Source organism: Rhinatrema bivittatum, chromosome 6 (assembly GCF_901001135.1).
Source record: "Rhinatrema bivittatum chromosome 6, aRhiBiv1.1, whole genome shotgun sequence".
NCBI lineage: Eukaryota > Metazoa > Chordata > Amphibia > Gymnophiona > Rhinatrematidae > Rhinatrema > Rhinatrema bivittatum.
Window position 1 is genome coordinate 277,873,877 of NC_042620.1, and position 16,537 is coordinate 277,890,413.

At 44.9% G+C, this 16,537-nt stretch overlaps 1 protein-coding gene across 4 annotated transcripts in view; it reads right to left on the bottom strand.

The window, feature by feature from the left end:
• The window catches only part of EDA (ectodysplasin A), a 407,563-nt gene that overhangs the window by 4,909 nt on the left and 386,117 nt on the right, over positions 1–16,537 (bottom strand). Inside the window, exon 7 of one of the 4 annotated variants that reach the window (XM_029607277.1) lies at positions 3,915–4,030. In XM_029607277.1, coding sequence (XP_029463137.1) covers positions 3,915–4,030 — 116 coding nt within the window. Of the gene's footprint in view, positions 1–3,908; positions 4,040–16,537 lie in introns of all 4 variants that reach the window. The other 3 variants (XM_029607276.1, XM_029607275.1, XM_029607274.1) reach the window with 3 other exon arrangements.

A 16,537-nucleotide genomic window follows, 5' to 3' on the forward strand; every position in this document is an offset into this window, starting at 1 on the left:
CACGCTAAGAAACTCAACAGCATGCTTAGCACAGGTACATGCAAATCCCATTAGATGAAGGCATTAGCTATTGCAGGGCAATGCAGACATACATTTTAGCGCATGTTTTCTAACACAGGAAATTTAAATCCATGGTTAGGGCAGGAGTAAAAATTGAGTCACATTTCTGGTGGACACTTTAATCTATTGTGGTGCTGTGTGTAGGTGCTTCTCTGTGGCAACCATGCATTATGTATGTATTTTTGTTTTATGTTTGTTAAATTTTGCTGGTGAGCCGAAGAATTAAGAGTGGCAGGAACTTTAGAGCAAAGAAAAGAGGGAAGAGAGTGAGGAAAAAAGTCACTTTATTGTTGGAGAAGAAAGGAGGGTCCATGAGGAGCAGGCTCACGCCATTCCTCCTCTCACACCTATGCTCAGCACAGGCCTCTCTCTTTCCCTCCCATTCATCTCACCCCTCCCACACCACATGCTTAGCACAGGTCTCTCTCCTCTCTGTCCTTCTCACAGCCCTTATCCCTTGACACATCTTCCTGCAACTTGCCCTAACCAAAGGCCTAACTATAACCTACCTACTCATCCAATATCTTTTCAGCTCACTTTTGCCTCCAAGCCTTCCCCTTGCTGCTTGTTACCTCTGAAACATTCACCCCCAGGGAATAAACCAGGTCTCTTCTCTGGTCTTCCATGAAGAAGCCCTTTTTTCAGGAAAGCATTCCATCAACTTCTTTAAAACCCACCGTCGTCCTTATGATCTTCCAAAAAAAACAAACAAACCACTGCTGCAGATGTTCCGATCCTCTCTCCTCTGACTGCATTCCCCTTACTGCCTCCATTGTTCATTCTAGCCTGCCCTGTGTGCTCACCCTATGTATCTAACTTTGCCCTTTAGACTGTTGCATACTCCCTAATGTCAGCACAATACAAAACTAATATTAACAAAGATGGGTGCAAAGGCTGAGAATAGCTGTGCTGAAAGTCTTTTATAAGATGGGAGAAAGAACCAGTATTTTTGTCCTGAATTTTCCTATTTGAGCATGCAATATCCCACCTCAACTGTTCCCTGCATACAGGATATCGTCTAAAGACTGCTGGATCTATGTACAAATCACGAACAAGTAAATTATTATAACAAGAGACACAAAGTCTTCTGGTTATAAACTGCAGCATTTTGTATGGTACTAGTGCTGCTAAAATTCTTTGCCCAACAAAAAACTCTTGATGAAATCTTTAATGGATGATGTTGTCAGCTTTTAGGAAATGTGCCCTTTTCATTACTATTACCTTCCATTTCCGTTGCAGAACTTTGTAAAAATATGTTGCTGGAATCGCTCCTGAGAACAAAATAGGGTGGGTGTGGGAGGGGTGAGATGAATGGAGGGAAAGAGAGAGGCCTGTGCTGAGCGTAGGTGTGAGAGAAGGAATGGCGTGAGCCAGCTCCTCATGGACCCTCCTTTCTCCAACAATAAAGTGACTTTTTTCCTCTTCCTTCCAAACCAACCTACCTGTGTCCAGCAGAGAAGGCCGTGCCAAAACATGGCGTGATGACTGCTGGATTCTCCAAGTCTACATTAACTGAACTGATAGGAAGCTCTTTTATGAGGATACCACGTTCATATTTCTTTTGCTAGCGGTGCAAGTCTGGTACTTGGTTTTTAGGGCTCTTAAGTTTGCAATGTTCTTGCCTCCGAGTGTGCACTGCTTCACAACACCCCAGCCACAAAAATCCTACCAAGGTAGCACACATGCTCCGCAGCAGCAGACTGCGGGCACAGCCGAGTACTGATCTCCAGGGCTGGCAAAACTGGGGCTTTAACATATAGAAGCAGTGCCAGCGCAAATACCTATAATGTCTATACACGCCTACGAAATTCTGCTAATTTTTGCCAAAATTATGCTCAGGATCTCTAGGGACCCAGGACTTGCGTGGTAAAAATTCCTTGAGCTTTTTGCTCTCTATCTCCTGCTTTTAGACATTTTAAAGAGATCAGGTTTAAATGTGGCAAGCTGCAGTATCTGGTAGGAAGGTTATATGCAGTTTTCCTGTGTTACAGCTGGGTCAGGCTAGGATAATTCTAACCCAGCTCTACCCTCACAGACCATCTATAATATGCTGTATGGCGTTTGCTAGAACCAAAGCTCTCAAAATCAAAATGAAAGCTTTTTAATGATTTTTCCAGGGTCAGTTAAGACATTAGGGGTGGTGTAAGACGAAAGATCTGCATCACAGGAAGTCCTTGTAGGGAAATGGCATGCTAAGATCATGGCCCATGCTATCACCAACGCAGGGTTTCGCCTTCATGTGTGCAGATATAAATCTGAATTATGAGACCTTTTACATTTTTGCTTTTCTCACAAGGGCCCTGATCAAAGTTTTTGTTGTCTTCAAGCCCAGTTTGTGGCTTTTTGTAGGGCTCATCTCATTTTTTTTTTTTTAAATTAAATTAGTAATTTTTATTGCAGTCCAAAAACAGGTGCAACAGTACACCAAGCATTGTAGGGCTCATCTCTAGCAGGTCGATCCAGTAAAGTGTGCTCCGTCGGAGCGCACTGTCACCCTGCTCTGGACGCGTGTTTTCCCTTACCCTTACTCAGTAAGGGGAGGAAAACACGCGGCCCACCCGCGGCACCTAATAGCGCCCTCAACATGCAAATGCATGTTGATGGCCCTATTAGGTATTCCCGAGCGATCCAGTAAGTAAAATGTGCAGCCAAGCCGCACATTTTACTCTAAGAAATTAGCGCCGCCCAAAGGTCGGCGCTAATTTCTTCCGGCGCCAGGGAAGTGCACAGAAAAGCAGTAAAAACTGCTTTTCTGTGCACCCTCCGACTTAATATCATAGCGATATTAAGTCGGAGGTCCCCAAAAGTAAAAAAAAAGTAAAAAAAAAAAAAAAAATTTTTTGAATTCGGCCCGCGGCTGTCGGGCCGAAAACCGGACGCTCAATTTTGCCGGCGTCCGGTTTCCGAGCCCGTGGCTGTCAGCGGGCTCGAGAACAGACGCCGGCAAAATTGAGCGTCGGCTGTCAAACCCGCTGACAGCCGCCGCTCCAGGCCAAAAGGAGGCGCTAGGGACGCGCTAGTGTCCCTAGCGCCTCCTTTTCCTCGTTTGCACCGCGTCGCCTAATTTAAATACTGGATCGCGCGCACCGGCGAGGGGCTGGTGCGCGCGCCGGGAGAGCGGGCGTTAGTCCGCTCTCCCACGGACTTTACTGGATCGGGCTGTAGGAGAGCCTGTTTCTTCCTAGCACTTGTTGTTCACTTGGATCTTTTGTACTGCACATCTGTTTGTTCCAGTTTTAGGGCATAAAATGTAATAAGTCACAGGAAATCTCAAGGAACATTCTCCCAATAAAAGGATAGCATGAAACTGAAAAAGAAATAGGAAAAGATGTGTGGCATAAGCTTACAACGGTATTCCAGAAGTTTCCAAATCCACAAGCAATGAAATGCTTTTTTTCAGTGATTCCAATGCAGCAATTTGCAAAAGGATTTGGCCCCCTGACACGGTTATGAGCTCTGAACAGGTAACTGATTTCACTGGAGTTAAGGCTTTTACGCCTTTGATATCTCTTCGAGCGAAACACAGGACATGACAGTGGACAGACTTCTTTTGCAAATTGTTGTATTAGAATCTCTGAATAAAAGCATTTCTGAACCATTCATAGTCACTTGTGGATTTGGAAACTCTTTTTTTTGGGGGGGGGGGGGGGGGGGAGGGGGGGGGGAGAACAACAGCTATAAAGCTTACTCCACACATCTTTTTCTATTTATTTTGTATTTGAGTGTGCGGCTCTTTGCTCTAAACTGAACAATGCCAGCATGACAAACAAAACACCCTGCACATGCCCATAGCAAAGCTTTCAGTCCTACATATAGAAAAGAGGAGTTAGGCCCAAGACCATACTCACTTCTACCTGACTATAGATGAAGTAGGTGCCATCCACCAGCACCTCCAGCTCCCCACTGCGAGCGTGCAGCTTGAAGACTTTTGGGTTCATGGCGATCCGGGACCAGTCATTAAGGATTCCACCTGAAAGATCTCAGTGTGAGAGAACGGCCGTCACTCAGTACATGTCAGAACGAGCACCACAAGAAAAGAGAAAGTCACACATAAGAAAAACATTTCTGATCATCAACACAAGGAATCGGAAGGCAAGGGATGAGCCATTTTATCCCAAACGGCCTACACTCCAGTCGTGCCAAACTCTACCCAACCCATCTATGTTGCAGTGATGGTATAACATGAGGTTAATGTGATGATGTCTCATGCAACCCAGGAAGAAAAAAAATCAGACAAAATTCTTCTACCTTTTTATGGTTTCCCTATGTGAAAACCAGATCCATAGGGAAAGCACTTACTTTTTTGCTGTCATATCTATTATGTATCTTGTATTTTGTCTACTTTATCATGCTTATTACATTATTGTAATATGCACCATGCTTACATATTATAGTGTATGTATGGAAATGTCTCAGCAATCCTGTACCTTGCTCCAAGTAGTCCGGTAGGGGAGTGCATAACAAATCCTTGAAATAAATAAAATCTGGCTATTCCAGCTGTTTAATCCATAACAAGGAAAGGCAGGCTATTTTAGTACAAAGTATCAATATTTGCATTTTATTTTAAATCAGCAGTTTAGAAGTATAGACACACGTTCAAAGAATAGCAGAGAAGGCATTCTGAATGGATACCCCACCGTGACACACAGTCAATGCCTATGAAGTCCTCGGTGATGTAAAACAGGGTTTCTTACCTAGAACAGGTGTTCCCTACGGACAAGCAGGTTAATCAGCCACCCGAGGGGGTGACCTAACTCTGATGCAAAGCATTTCCCGGATTGCTCTGGAAATGCCAAAATCGTTTTTCACAAACATGTGGGACTTTCCAGCTCTAGAGACACATGAAAAGCTGAAGAAGCCAACTCCAAGGAGAGGAAGATGGGAATGTGTGCCTGATGATCCTGCTGCCCACGCAGGACAGCCACTACAAGGAAGCAGGATGAATCAGTCACAAAAGTCCCTAACAAACGGTGGTCAGCCAACAAAAAAAAAAAAGGGGAAACAGTTGCAAACAACAGGCAAAAAAATGTGTATTTTGTGGATGAACAACTTTCTCTTATTTTCCTTTCATTTAATTATGTTTTTAAATTTATAACAGAGAAGACAACCCAGAATAATATAATGGGCCCTAGGTAGGATGGAGCTGTGTTCTAGCCTTCAAAGACTGCGCAAATCTGCTGTCACTATGGGAGAATCTGAACACATCGCAGCCTCAATGGAGGCTGATCTTACATAGCACAGTGATGTTTGCCACAGCTCTGACCTTACCGGCTTCCACATTCAGGCCTGCCTGCACATAACAAAACAAGATGCAATCTACTATCCAATCAGAAATAGTACATTTGGAGTCCAGCCTAGTGACTTCAAGTGGGAATTGCAGTGCATTGTCACGTGGAAGGTCCCCAATTTGATCCCATGCTGGTTCTTCCACTTCCTGGGTCAGTCAGGGGTGTTGGTGTGGGGTGGTGTGGTGTGGTGAAGATACTCCTAGTGTTCACATTCAGGGTTCTAGAGGGAGAGCTGGTGCATGTCCCCAGACTAGTACCGTGTCTGCAATGACTGGAGATTTTATGTTTGTGTGCATATAAAATAGGGAAAAAAATCTCCTCAGTAGCTGTGAATGAAGGCTCAAGGTCCCAAATCTTAGCCCTGGTTCTCACTGAGCTGGAAGCACAAAGAAACAGGAGGAAATGGCCTGGTGCAAAGATTAATTAAAAGAAATGGCAGTGCTGTGTACTGTGGGAGTACAGGAGGGGAGGAGAAGTGATCTTGGCCATTGCTTAAGGGTGAAACCTAGTAGTCTGATTCAGAGTCTAATTCCTGGGGGAATTCTGAGCTACTGTGGAGTGCAGAATTTGCGCAGAATTCCCCCCCTGCGCAGAAAATAGCAGAGGAGACCCCGGCATGCTGCGAACTGAGCGTGTCCCACAGCACACGGGATGCGCTCCGTTCGCGGCAAAGATGAAGGCCTGGTGCGCCGTTCACAGCGAAAATGGAAGGCCCCCGTGTGCCGTGAATGGCACGCCCGGGCCTTCATCTTCGCCACAAACAAAGCACATTCTGCGGCACACGGGGGCCTTTCCTTTTCGCTGCAAATGGCACGCCGGGCCTTCATCTTTGCCGTGAATGGAGCGCGTCCCGCGGCATGCCGGTGAGAGAGAATGTGTGTCAGAGAGGGGAGGGTTACAGAGAGCATGGTTGGTAAGAGGGGTATGGGGAGGGTGAGAGAAAGTAGGAGGGTGTGAGAGCACGGGAGGTAAGAGGGTGGGTGGGGGGATGCTTGAGTGTGGGTTTCAGAGAGAAGGAGTCTATATGAGAGGAGGGGGATGCCGGTGAGAGAATGTGTATGTGAGAGAGGAGACGGGGTGTGAGGGAGGGTGAGAGACAGCTTGGTTGGTAAAAGGGGGAGTGGGGGGGGCTGCTTGAGTGTGGGTTTCAGAGAGGGAGCCTATATGAGGGAAGGGGTGTGGAGGAGGGGAGAGTGGCAGAGCAAGAGGGTGTGTGAGATAGCATGGTAGGTAAGAGGGGGGATGCTTGAGTGTGGGTTTCAGAGAGAGAGAGCCTATATGAGGAGATTGTGAGGGAGTATGTATGTGTGTGAGAGATTGGGGGCTCGGGTGTATGAAAAAGGGATCATGTGTATGTGAGGGTGCAAGGCTGTATGAAGGGATTGTGTATGTGTGAGACAGAGCCTGTGTGAAGAGCTGCGTGAGAGAGAGACATAGGTAGCCTGTGTGAGGATGTATGTGTGAAAGAGAAAAGGAGCTTGTGTGGGTGTATATGCAAGAGAGAGGGCCCTGTATGAGGGGATGTGTGTGTGTGCGAGAGAGTGAGGGAGCCTGTATGAGGGTGAGTGTATGTGTATTAGAGAGAGGGAGCATGTGTGTGAGAGAGGGAGGTACAGAGGGAGCCTGTGTGAGGGGCAGTACTGAGAACAGGGTCAAAGTCTGGGACTGGCAATAGAGTGGAAGGGGTTGAGCCTAGAGGTGGAGGGGAGAGAGATACTGGCAGCTGGAGGAGTTGGGGCCTGAGAGGGCAAAGTGGCCAGGGGAGAAGGGAGAGCGAGTGGAAGGGACACTCTTACAGTGAATTTCTAGGGAAATTTTGCTCAAAATATTTAAAATTCTGCAACTTTAAGTAATAACTTTTTTCTGTAATAATTTAAAATGTAATTACTTAAAGACGGTCATGTAAATTGTGTTATTTTGACCCATATAAAGTTTGCAGAATTTTCAGTTTATGTGCGCAGAATTCCCCCAGGAGTAATTCAGAGCCCATGAGTGCAGGAATCTGGAAGGAGCATGGGTGCATAGCTCCTGGCCCAGGTATGCTGTGTATTTGAGGGGTGGGGGCATAACATTAAATATGGCAAAATCTCCAGCAGTATGAATGAAGACTCATGACCTGAGGAAAAATATAGGCAGGATGATTGACAAAGTTGGTATTCCAACATCATCTTAGACAGGAATTTCAGATGTGTGTGCAGCACCATGTATTGGGCTAAAATCTGATATAAAGTGGATAAGTCAGGAAAGCCTGATGCTCCCCAACTCTACCAGATGAAGTGATCCTCCTTCCAAAAAAATATATCTTTCAAGCTCAGGTACTTGAGTCCACAAAAGTCTAGAGGTTCAAAAAGAGCTTTCATTAGCTGGGTGAGAACCACACTGAGGTCTCAATGACACAGCAGGAAGCCTGATGGAAGACTTCAATTGAAGCAAGCCCCCCATAAAGCAGACAACCAAGGGCTGTCCAGAAAAGGTTTTTCTTTGTACCTGACAGCGATATGCACCAGTTGCACACTTAGCTGAGCTACTGGAGACTTGATCCTGAAAGATGTAAAAGGTACATAAGAACACAAGGCTTGCCATACTGGGTCAGACCAAGGGTCCATCAAGCCCAGTATCCTGTTTCTAACAGTGGCCAAGCAAGTTCACAAGTACCTGGCAGGATCCTAAGGGGTAGATAGAGTCCAAGCTGTTTATCCCAAGAATAAAGCAGTGGATTTCTGCAACTCTCCCTTAATTGTTAATGGACCTTTCCTCCAGAAACCTGTCCAAACCTTTTTTTAAATGCAGTTATACTAATAGCTTTCACCACATCCTCTGGCAATGAATTCTAGAGCTTAATTATTCGTTCACTAAAAAAAATATTTCCTCTTATTAGTTTTAAATGTATTACCTAGTAACTTCATTTTGTACCCCCTGGTCTTTGTACTTTTCGAAAGAGTAAACAACTGATTAATGTTTACTCGTTCCATTCCACTCATTTTATAGACCTTCTTTCATATCTCCCCTCAGCTGCCTCTTCTCCAAGCTGAAGAGTCCTAATCCCTTTAGCCTTTCTTCACAGGTGAATTGTTCCATTCCCTTTATTATCTTGGTCACCCTTCTCTGTATCTTTTCTAATTCTGCTATATCTTTCTTGAGATGAGGTCACACCATGGAGCGATACAGAGGCATTGTGATATTCTCTGTTTTATTCTCCATTTCTTTCTTAATAATCCCTAGCATTCTATTTGCTTTCTTGGCTGCTGCTGCTGCACACTGAGCAGATGATTTTGTATTTTTAATGATGACACCTAGATCCTTTACCTGAGTGGTAACTCCTAATGTGGAACCTTGCATTTTGTAGCTATAATTTGGGTTATTCTTCCCTGTGCATCACTTTGCACTTGTCTACATTCAATTTAATTTGACATTTGCATGTCCAGTCTCCCAGTTTTGCAATTTCTCACAATCCTCTTGTGATTTGACAACTTTGAATAATTTTGTGTCATCGGCTAATTTGATCTCCTCACTTGCTGCTCCCTTTTCCAGGTCATTTATAAATATAATAAAAAGCATAGGCCCCAGAACAGATGCCTGAGGCACTCTACTATTCACCTTTTTCCATTGGGAAAATTTACCATTTAGCACTAATCTCTGTTTTCTATCTTTTAAGCTGCTGGCAATTCACAATAGGACACTGCCCTATCCCATGACTTTCTAATTTCACAAGAAGTCTCTCAAGCAGTTTCTGTGTGGGGCAAAAGAAAGGATCTAGGGTCCTGTCTGCACATCAGAGAGCAAACCTTCTCAATGTGTAACCTTAAGACCCAGTGATTCCTTTCTAGAAGCCAGAAGCATCCAAAACACTCCACTGGAGAATCCAAAGAACAAATTATTTTGCTCTTGACATCCAGGCTCCGACAACCTGATTCTGCTTGATCAAAGTTGGGGAATCCCCAATCAGATCGATTCCCTAATACCTTCTAAAGGAGCCAGAACGAAATCTGTCTGTCAAACAGAGCTATGAGGATCATGGTTTCCTGGTACCCTATGAGTTTTATTAAGGCTTTTTCAATTTAAGGTTATTGAAGGATATGCATACACAAGGTTTTTCCCCAGTGAAGAAAGAACGTGACTGATACTAGATGCCTTCTGATCTCTTCCTGGAGCAGACGCTCTGAACCTTCCTGTTCACAGGGAGGTCATAACAGGCCTCTTGTGTATTGACAATCAATATTCCCTTGAGTAGGGAAACTGTCACCTCCTGAACCAGTGACCACTCATGGATACTTCCAAGACATTTTCTCCTCCTGCCACATTTGTGGCCCTTAGATTGTCCTGTCAGAGATGGTCCAGTTCTATACGCTAAGAGTTTACAGACATAGAAGGAAAGAACTTGTTGTTCCCTGTTTGTTCAGGGCAAGCAAATACCCGATTGTCTTTTTGAATTAGGCTAATTTTGTTGGCCATCTGATTTCTGAGTGTTCACTGCTGCCAGAACTTCCAGGATAATTTATGCGATAGTGAGTTTCCCAGACCGACCAGGAGCTCTGGGTATGGAGTCCATTTGTGATAATGATTTGGTGAGGAGGATTATGGCAAGGTCATTCTTTGGCAAACTGCATTGGACAAGCCACCAAGATGGGGAGCTTCTAGGTTATTCTACAACATTATTGGATGCACTCTTGTAGCCCTCGCATGGCCTGAGTCCATTAAAATTCTAAGGCCCACTGGACGTGAATCATTTAGAGATGAATCATGGGCATGACATGACCTGTTGATTCCAAAGGACCCAGCAAACTCAATGTGCTTCTAGCTGATGTCTGCTGACTCTTGATAGCTGTCTTCACAGTGGTCATTTGCTCAGGTATCCCTGTTGGTGTGGAGAAAGGCTTTTGCCTCAGTAGCAGAGCCCCTATACATTCCAACTGAGGGCACGGGTAAGGGGTTAACAGGGTAGACTGGGTAGTGCAACTGGTCTGCATATGCAGACATCCACAATATTACTCTCCCCTAATGTCAGTTATCCATGAAACACAACAATCCCCATTCTCTAATCAAGCAGCGAGTAAAGTGGGAACAAGTTTATTCCTCAAAGAAAGAAATTTAAGGAATCTACCAGTGATTGATCTAGACTTTGATGAATTCATTCTTTCTAGTCTGATTATTGCTGCGATCCTGGATGCATGGAAATGGCATTGGAAGAACACTGTGCCACATCTTGAAAACACAAAGTGCCAAACTTGCTGGTTGCCTGTGGCAGGAAACCATACCCATGATCAACTAACAGTGTGGTACCAAGGAGTGGGTGGCACAACAAAGCTAGAGAGACTGAGAATTGTTGTCAGTAGAAAATCAGTGTGATGTAAATTTATATTTTTATTTCAGATTACTTTCCAGTTTTAGCATCAAATATCCAAGTACTTTCTGAGATTAGCAATGCACCAAGATCTCTGCATACAGGAAAGGACTTTTTCCTGTGATGTGCCAATTACTGTAATTCACTGTATATTGGAATACCTAACACTAAACCAGTGTCTGCAACTCATACAGAATGCTGCAGCTTGAACAATGAGGAATGAAGCATAGAAACATGATGGCAGAAATAGACTATTACTACCTATCCAGTCTGCCCACCCACACCAACTATTCAGCTTTACAATCCCTACCACTCCCCTCAGAGATTCCCTATGCTTGTCCCGTGCCTTTTTGAATTCAGATACTGTACTCGCCCCCATCACCTCCACTGGAAGGCTGTTCCATGCATCTATCATCCTCTCTATAAAGAAATATTTCCTTAGATTATGTCTGAGTCTATCCCTTTACCCCATGACCCCTTGTTCTACACCCAAGATCACACCAGTCTTAAAAACAAAACCAAAAAATAAACCTCCCATTGGTTCCAACATTCTACCTTGCCAAATTTAAAATCCTGATTGTAGCCTACAAGGGCTTGAAGGCAAAGCACCACTCTACTTTGGCAGTCAACTTACCCCATAAACGCCCTCATGTCCTCCATGCTCACACAAGCCTGGTTAGCAATATCACCCCCCCCCCCCCCCAGAAAAAAGAACCAAACATATTGAGTTTTCTACCATCAAATATCAGACACGCTCTGGAGCTTCTAGCTTTCAGAAAACTACTAAAAATGTGGCTCTTCCAAGCAGCATTTGGCTCATAGCCACAATCCAGGTTGTAATCAGAACTTCCTGCTCATGACACATAGCACTTTATTAGGTAACCACCTGATACCCTCCAGCTCCTAAACTATGATCGACCTAGTTCCATTTTTATTACATGATATATTGATGCTCCCTACACTTGTGTTTATTGGAGATGTTAAAACTGTGAATACTGCTCTGCTGTAACACTGTCTATTTGTGAGATTATGAATATACTGCTGCTCTCTTTTCAGTGGGGTAGAGAGGGTGGGGGGGGGGGGGCAGGGGGCCAAGGTCTATAGGCACCAGGCTGTAGGGAGCGCCCTAGGACGGGGGATCCCATCCCGTCCAGGCAAGAAAAGGGCCGGCTGACACCAGGAGAGCCCATCCCCCACCTGGTGGCAAAAGAAGTGGTGGAGACCCGCAGGTGCAGGGGGAGCCCATCCCGCCCGGTGGCAGAAGGGAAGGCCACAGCCGCCACAGGAGCCCATCCTGCCTGGTGGCAAAAGAGATGGTGGCCCGCGGCTGCCTAGAGTGGGAGGGCGTCACGAACGAGCTTCCAGGGGGCCGCAAGCAGCAGTGAGCCGGGACATTGTGAGCAGGGGAAGGTGCGTGCAACCATCGGTGGACCCAATCCCACTGGTAGCTTAAAAAAAGGGGAAGAGAGGCTGACCTCATCCAATGGCGGCTGAGCAGAGGACCCCCTTCCCCTTATCTGTACAGGCACGTGGTATCAGAATTTGCGAGAGTAGCACGTTCTCTTTCCTGATCTTGAGATGCACAAGATCAGTATGGAGGAAGTGCTAGCCCTGAGAATTCTTAATATTGCGGGGGCTTACAAAGAGGCAGAAGCAGTGATGAGTGATCTGCTCTTCTCCAACAGCCAACGCAGCGACGACGATGACAATGGCAACAAAGAGAGGCTCTGAGGCTGCCGGAAAAACAAAGAGAGGTGCCCTGCCTTCAGTGTGTATATGTGTATGAATGGGAGCTTGTGTGTGCATGTGAGATAATGGGAGCCTGCCTAGGGTGTGGTGTGGTGTGGGAGAGATGAGAGAGGGGGAGAGAGAGAGAGATGGATGAATGGGTACCTGCCTGTGTGTGTGTGAGAATGTTGGACTGCCTGTGTGAGAGACTGGGTGCCTACCTGGGGGTCTGTGTGTGTGTGATTATGAATGGGTGCCTGATGAGAGGTCTGTGGGTGTGAGAGACTGGGTGCCTGTCTGGGAGTATGCATGTACGTATGTGAGAACGAATGGGTGCATGCGTGAGGAGTGAGATAATGAATGGGTGTCTGCGGGTGACAGCCTGTCTGTATGAATGAATCTTGGGGGGGGGGGGGGGGGGGGGGGGGGGGGGAGATTAAGAGCTTTGTATGTGTGTGGGGGGAGGGGAGAGGGTCTTAGAACTTGTGTTTGAGAGTGTTTGGGTATGTTGAGAACATGAATGTATGTGTGAGAGAGAAAGAATGTGTGAGAGAGAAAGAGGATAAAGTTTTTGTGTCCCTGCTAGCCCCCTAATCCTCAACAACCTCTGGAAATCAAGAGCTCCCAGGCATTGAAAGCAGGGGATTTTAAAAAAAAGCCTTATTAGTTTTAATTATTGGGTGTTATTTGATTGTAATTTTGAAATATTTTATTAGTGCTTGGGAAATTTAAAAAAATGTATATGACTAATAGAAGTTATTCTCTCTTGTCAGTAGTTTTTTAAAATATTCTTTATTAGTATGGTTTTATTCTTATAATCATGCTTTAGGTTTCTTGATTTTGTTTTATGAGGAATGGTGGTTCTATTTTTCCATTGTTAATATACAGAGTCTGGCTTCTTGGGGTTTCCATTTCAGTTTTAATCTGCATACTGCTGGTTCTAATTTGAGATCTTTTATTCTGTATTTGGTGAGGGATCTGTCTCTGCTCTGTGCATGTGATCAAGGTGAGAGACTCTGCTAGAGTGTAGTATCTGTGTAGGGAAGTAGAGAAATCAGGTTTGTTTTGTTTCCTCAGTAGGTGGTGCATTGGTGTTCTGGGATCCAGAGTAATATTTATAGTGTTGATTTTTCACAGGTAGGGTTCTTCTTGTTTGAGTCTTTGGTTACATTATGATAGGTTTGCTGTATAGATTTTGAGTGTCTTATTTGCGAGGTTTTGTGTTAGTTCACAATGTGTCTGGCAGTGGAAGGAGTTTGTGCTACTATTACTGTGAGCTGCCTGTTGGGATGTGGTGCGGTATTTGTTTCTCTTTCAGGCCAATGCTATACCATGCGCTGGCTGCAGTGCACGGTTTAACCTGTGATTGGACGCGTGTCCATATCCCCCAATGGTAAACAGGGGTTAGTGTGTCCAAAATACACTTCTAATCGCACGTGTAACAGCGCTCATCACATGCAAATACATGCTGATGAGGCTATTATCGATTCCCCCTCCATGCAAAAAGTGTGCCAAAGATGCACACTTTTACTCTCAAAAATTAAGACCAGCTCTGGAGCTGGTATTAGGTCTTGAAGAGCCCAAAAAATGTACAGAAAAGCAGAAAATACTGCTTTTCTGTACTTACTCCGACTTAATATCGTGGTGATATTAAGTCAGAGGAACTAAAAAATGAGAAATGTCAAAAAAAAAAAAAAAAGAGAGTCAGCAGTCAGGTTGGGAAAATGGACACTAAAATTGCGAGTCCATTTTCCTAAGTGGCTGATAGCCAGCTCTCCCGGGCGCTCGCTGCCAAGGAGTTGCTAGGGGAGCACAATTTCCCCTAGCGCTTCCTTTTCACCGTGGCAGCCCATTTGCATTCAGCATTGGGGGCGCTCGGAGAGGGGGACTGGCATGCGTTAAGGGAGCGGACGCTCAATCATGAGCACCCCTTTAATGTGCACTGATATTGCATCGGCCCGTTTGTGTGTGTGTATCCGATTGCTCCTTTCAGCAACCTGAAGAGAATCAAAACTGGAATTCTGAGCTTCTGTCCAGCAGTTCGACTGTCTGTTATTTGGCAAATAATTCAACAGCCGATTGGTTGGTGAGAGACTGACATATACACATACATAAATACATGATGTAACCCAACTTTGGTGGGAGGCCCAACAAATTGTATGGATGGAAATGGGGGGGGGGAGGGGGGCATGGCTCAAAAGGTTTGCGCGCACCTGGACTCGAGTGCCACCGGTCTGGGGGGGCGGTGACAGCATGGTCTCTCCTTCCCACCCCTGCAGTCCGGAAGTGGTGCAGTCTATGCGAGTGGGAATAAGGAAAGGCTATGCAGTTGCATCTAGAGGAAAGAACAGAGTGTCCTCCGTGCCGTGGCAGGAAGGGGAAGCATCAGCCCTGGGCCTGCACAGGAGCAACAGCGAGCTGCAGACACAGGAAACAGTGCAGCAACAGCCCCTCCCCTGCCCCCCACAGCCTCAAGAAGAGAAGGCTGCCCGCTGCAGTACAGCTTCTGATGGGACGGGGAGAGGAACTGAGCATGCCTGTCTCTATGTGTGTGTGTGAGAGCATGTTCTGTGATTCAGCATGTGTGTATATATGAGAAAGAGGAGAAGACTGTGAGCCAGAATTCCTCTCCTCTCCTTGCTAATTCACAACAATCTCAAGGCATCTAGAAATCAATAGATCCCAGGTATGGACAGCAGAAGTTTTATCTTTTTTTTTTTTTTTTAAAGTATTGGATGGTGTACGTGTCTGCTGTTTTGAAATATTTTATTGGTCTTTGAAAAATTAATATGCGTTTTATATTATTGGATGTTACTCTTTTTTGTCAGTTGTTTTGACATGTTTTTATTAGGAAGGTTTTACTTCTATTGATGATTTATGAGGAATTGTAATGTTTGTTTTGCCATTGTTGCACTGCATACATAGTCTGGCCTGTTATAATTTACTGTTCTGGATCAGGCAGATATCAGAGTTTGCCATCCAGGCAGCTAAACTTTTTCTCCAGTCCTCATGACAAAGATTCTTTAAGTTTGAAATTATTTATTGTACAGGTAAATTCTACTTACAATCGTTGCATCTCAAATGTAAGCCCCAAGGCAAAGATCTTTGGTAACTGGAGACAGAGTAGCAGGAATTGGTTTATGGTAGAGGTAGGAAGCATGAGGAATATGAGGCTGATTTAGTCTTCAGAAGAAGGCAGTAAGAGAAAAGGTAAAAACTCGATCATTTCAGGGAGTTTTACAGAGCCTGCTGGCTTAGAAGGAAGCGTGGGGTGAGTGAGTTATCGTCAAGAGCTGCTAAAGGAAACGCCTCCACAAGCTGGGGGCAGGGGGGCAAGGTCCAATGGCAGCGAGCCTACGAACCATGTGACACAGGGGGAGCATGAAGGGCAGTCCCTTGAGCCTATAAGGCACCTAAGAAGACTCAAATTAGATTGAGGGGCATTCAAGCTCTTCCAATAGTGAGAGAAAGTGAAAGGAGGGGAGGGAGCTTCTCTTAAGGGTAAAGGCTCCTCTTAAAGGCGAAGGCTCACAGACTTTTATCATGGGTTACAAATAATGTTTCAATATCAAGAATCCTCAGAAGGGAGGACTGCACTAAACACAGTTAAACTACAGTATATACAATACAAACATGTACCCACTGCTGGGGACAGAACATTTACAGTTCAGTTTTTGTCTACAAATTTGTATTACTACTTTATGATCAGTTTATTCTGTATTTGGTGAGGGTCTGTGTGTTCTGCATGTGTGATTGAGGTTAAGTATTCAGCTAATGTATAGTTTCAATATAGGGATCTATAGAAACTCTGTTTCCCTATTAGGAGGTATATTGGTGTTTTAGGGCCTGGTGTAATGTTTGCAGGGTCACCTTTTCATAGGGTTGTAACTATTTGAGTGCTGGAGATTAGTGCTGTTTTGGAATGGGAGGTTTATTATATTGTAATTATAATTTAGTTTGTTCATGGCTTTCTGAGGACCAAGCACACACCCAACATGCTTTGCAATAGTCCTAATACCATATGTGGTTTGGCTTTTTTTCACAGGGTTTTCTGGTTGATATCACAGCTGTGTATATAAATATAATATACATACTGTTGTGACATTTTTACTCCAAAAGA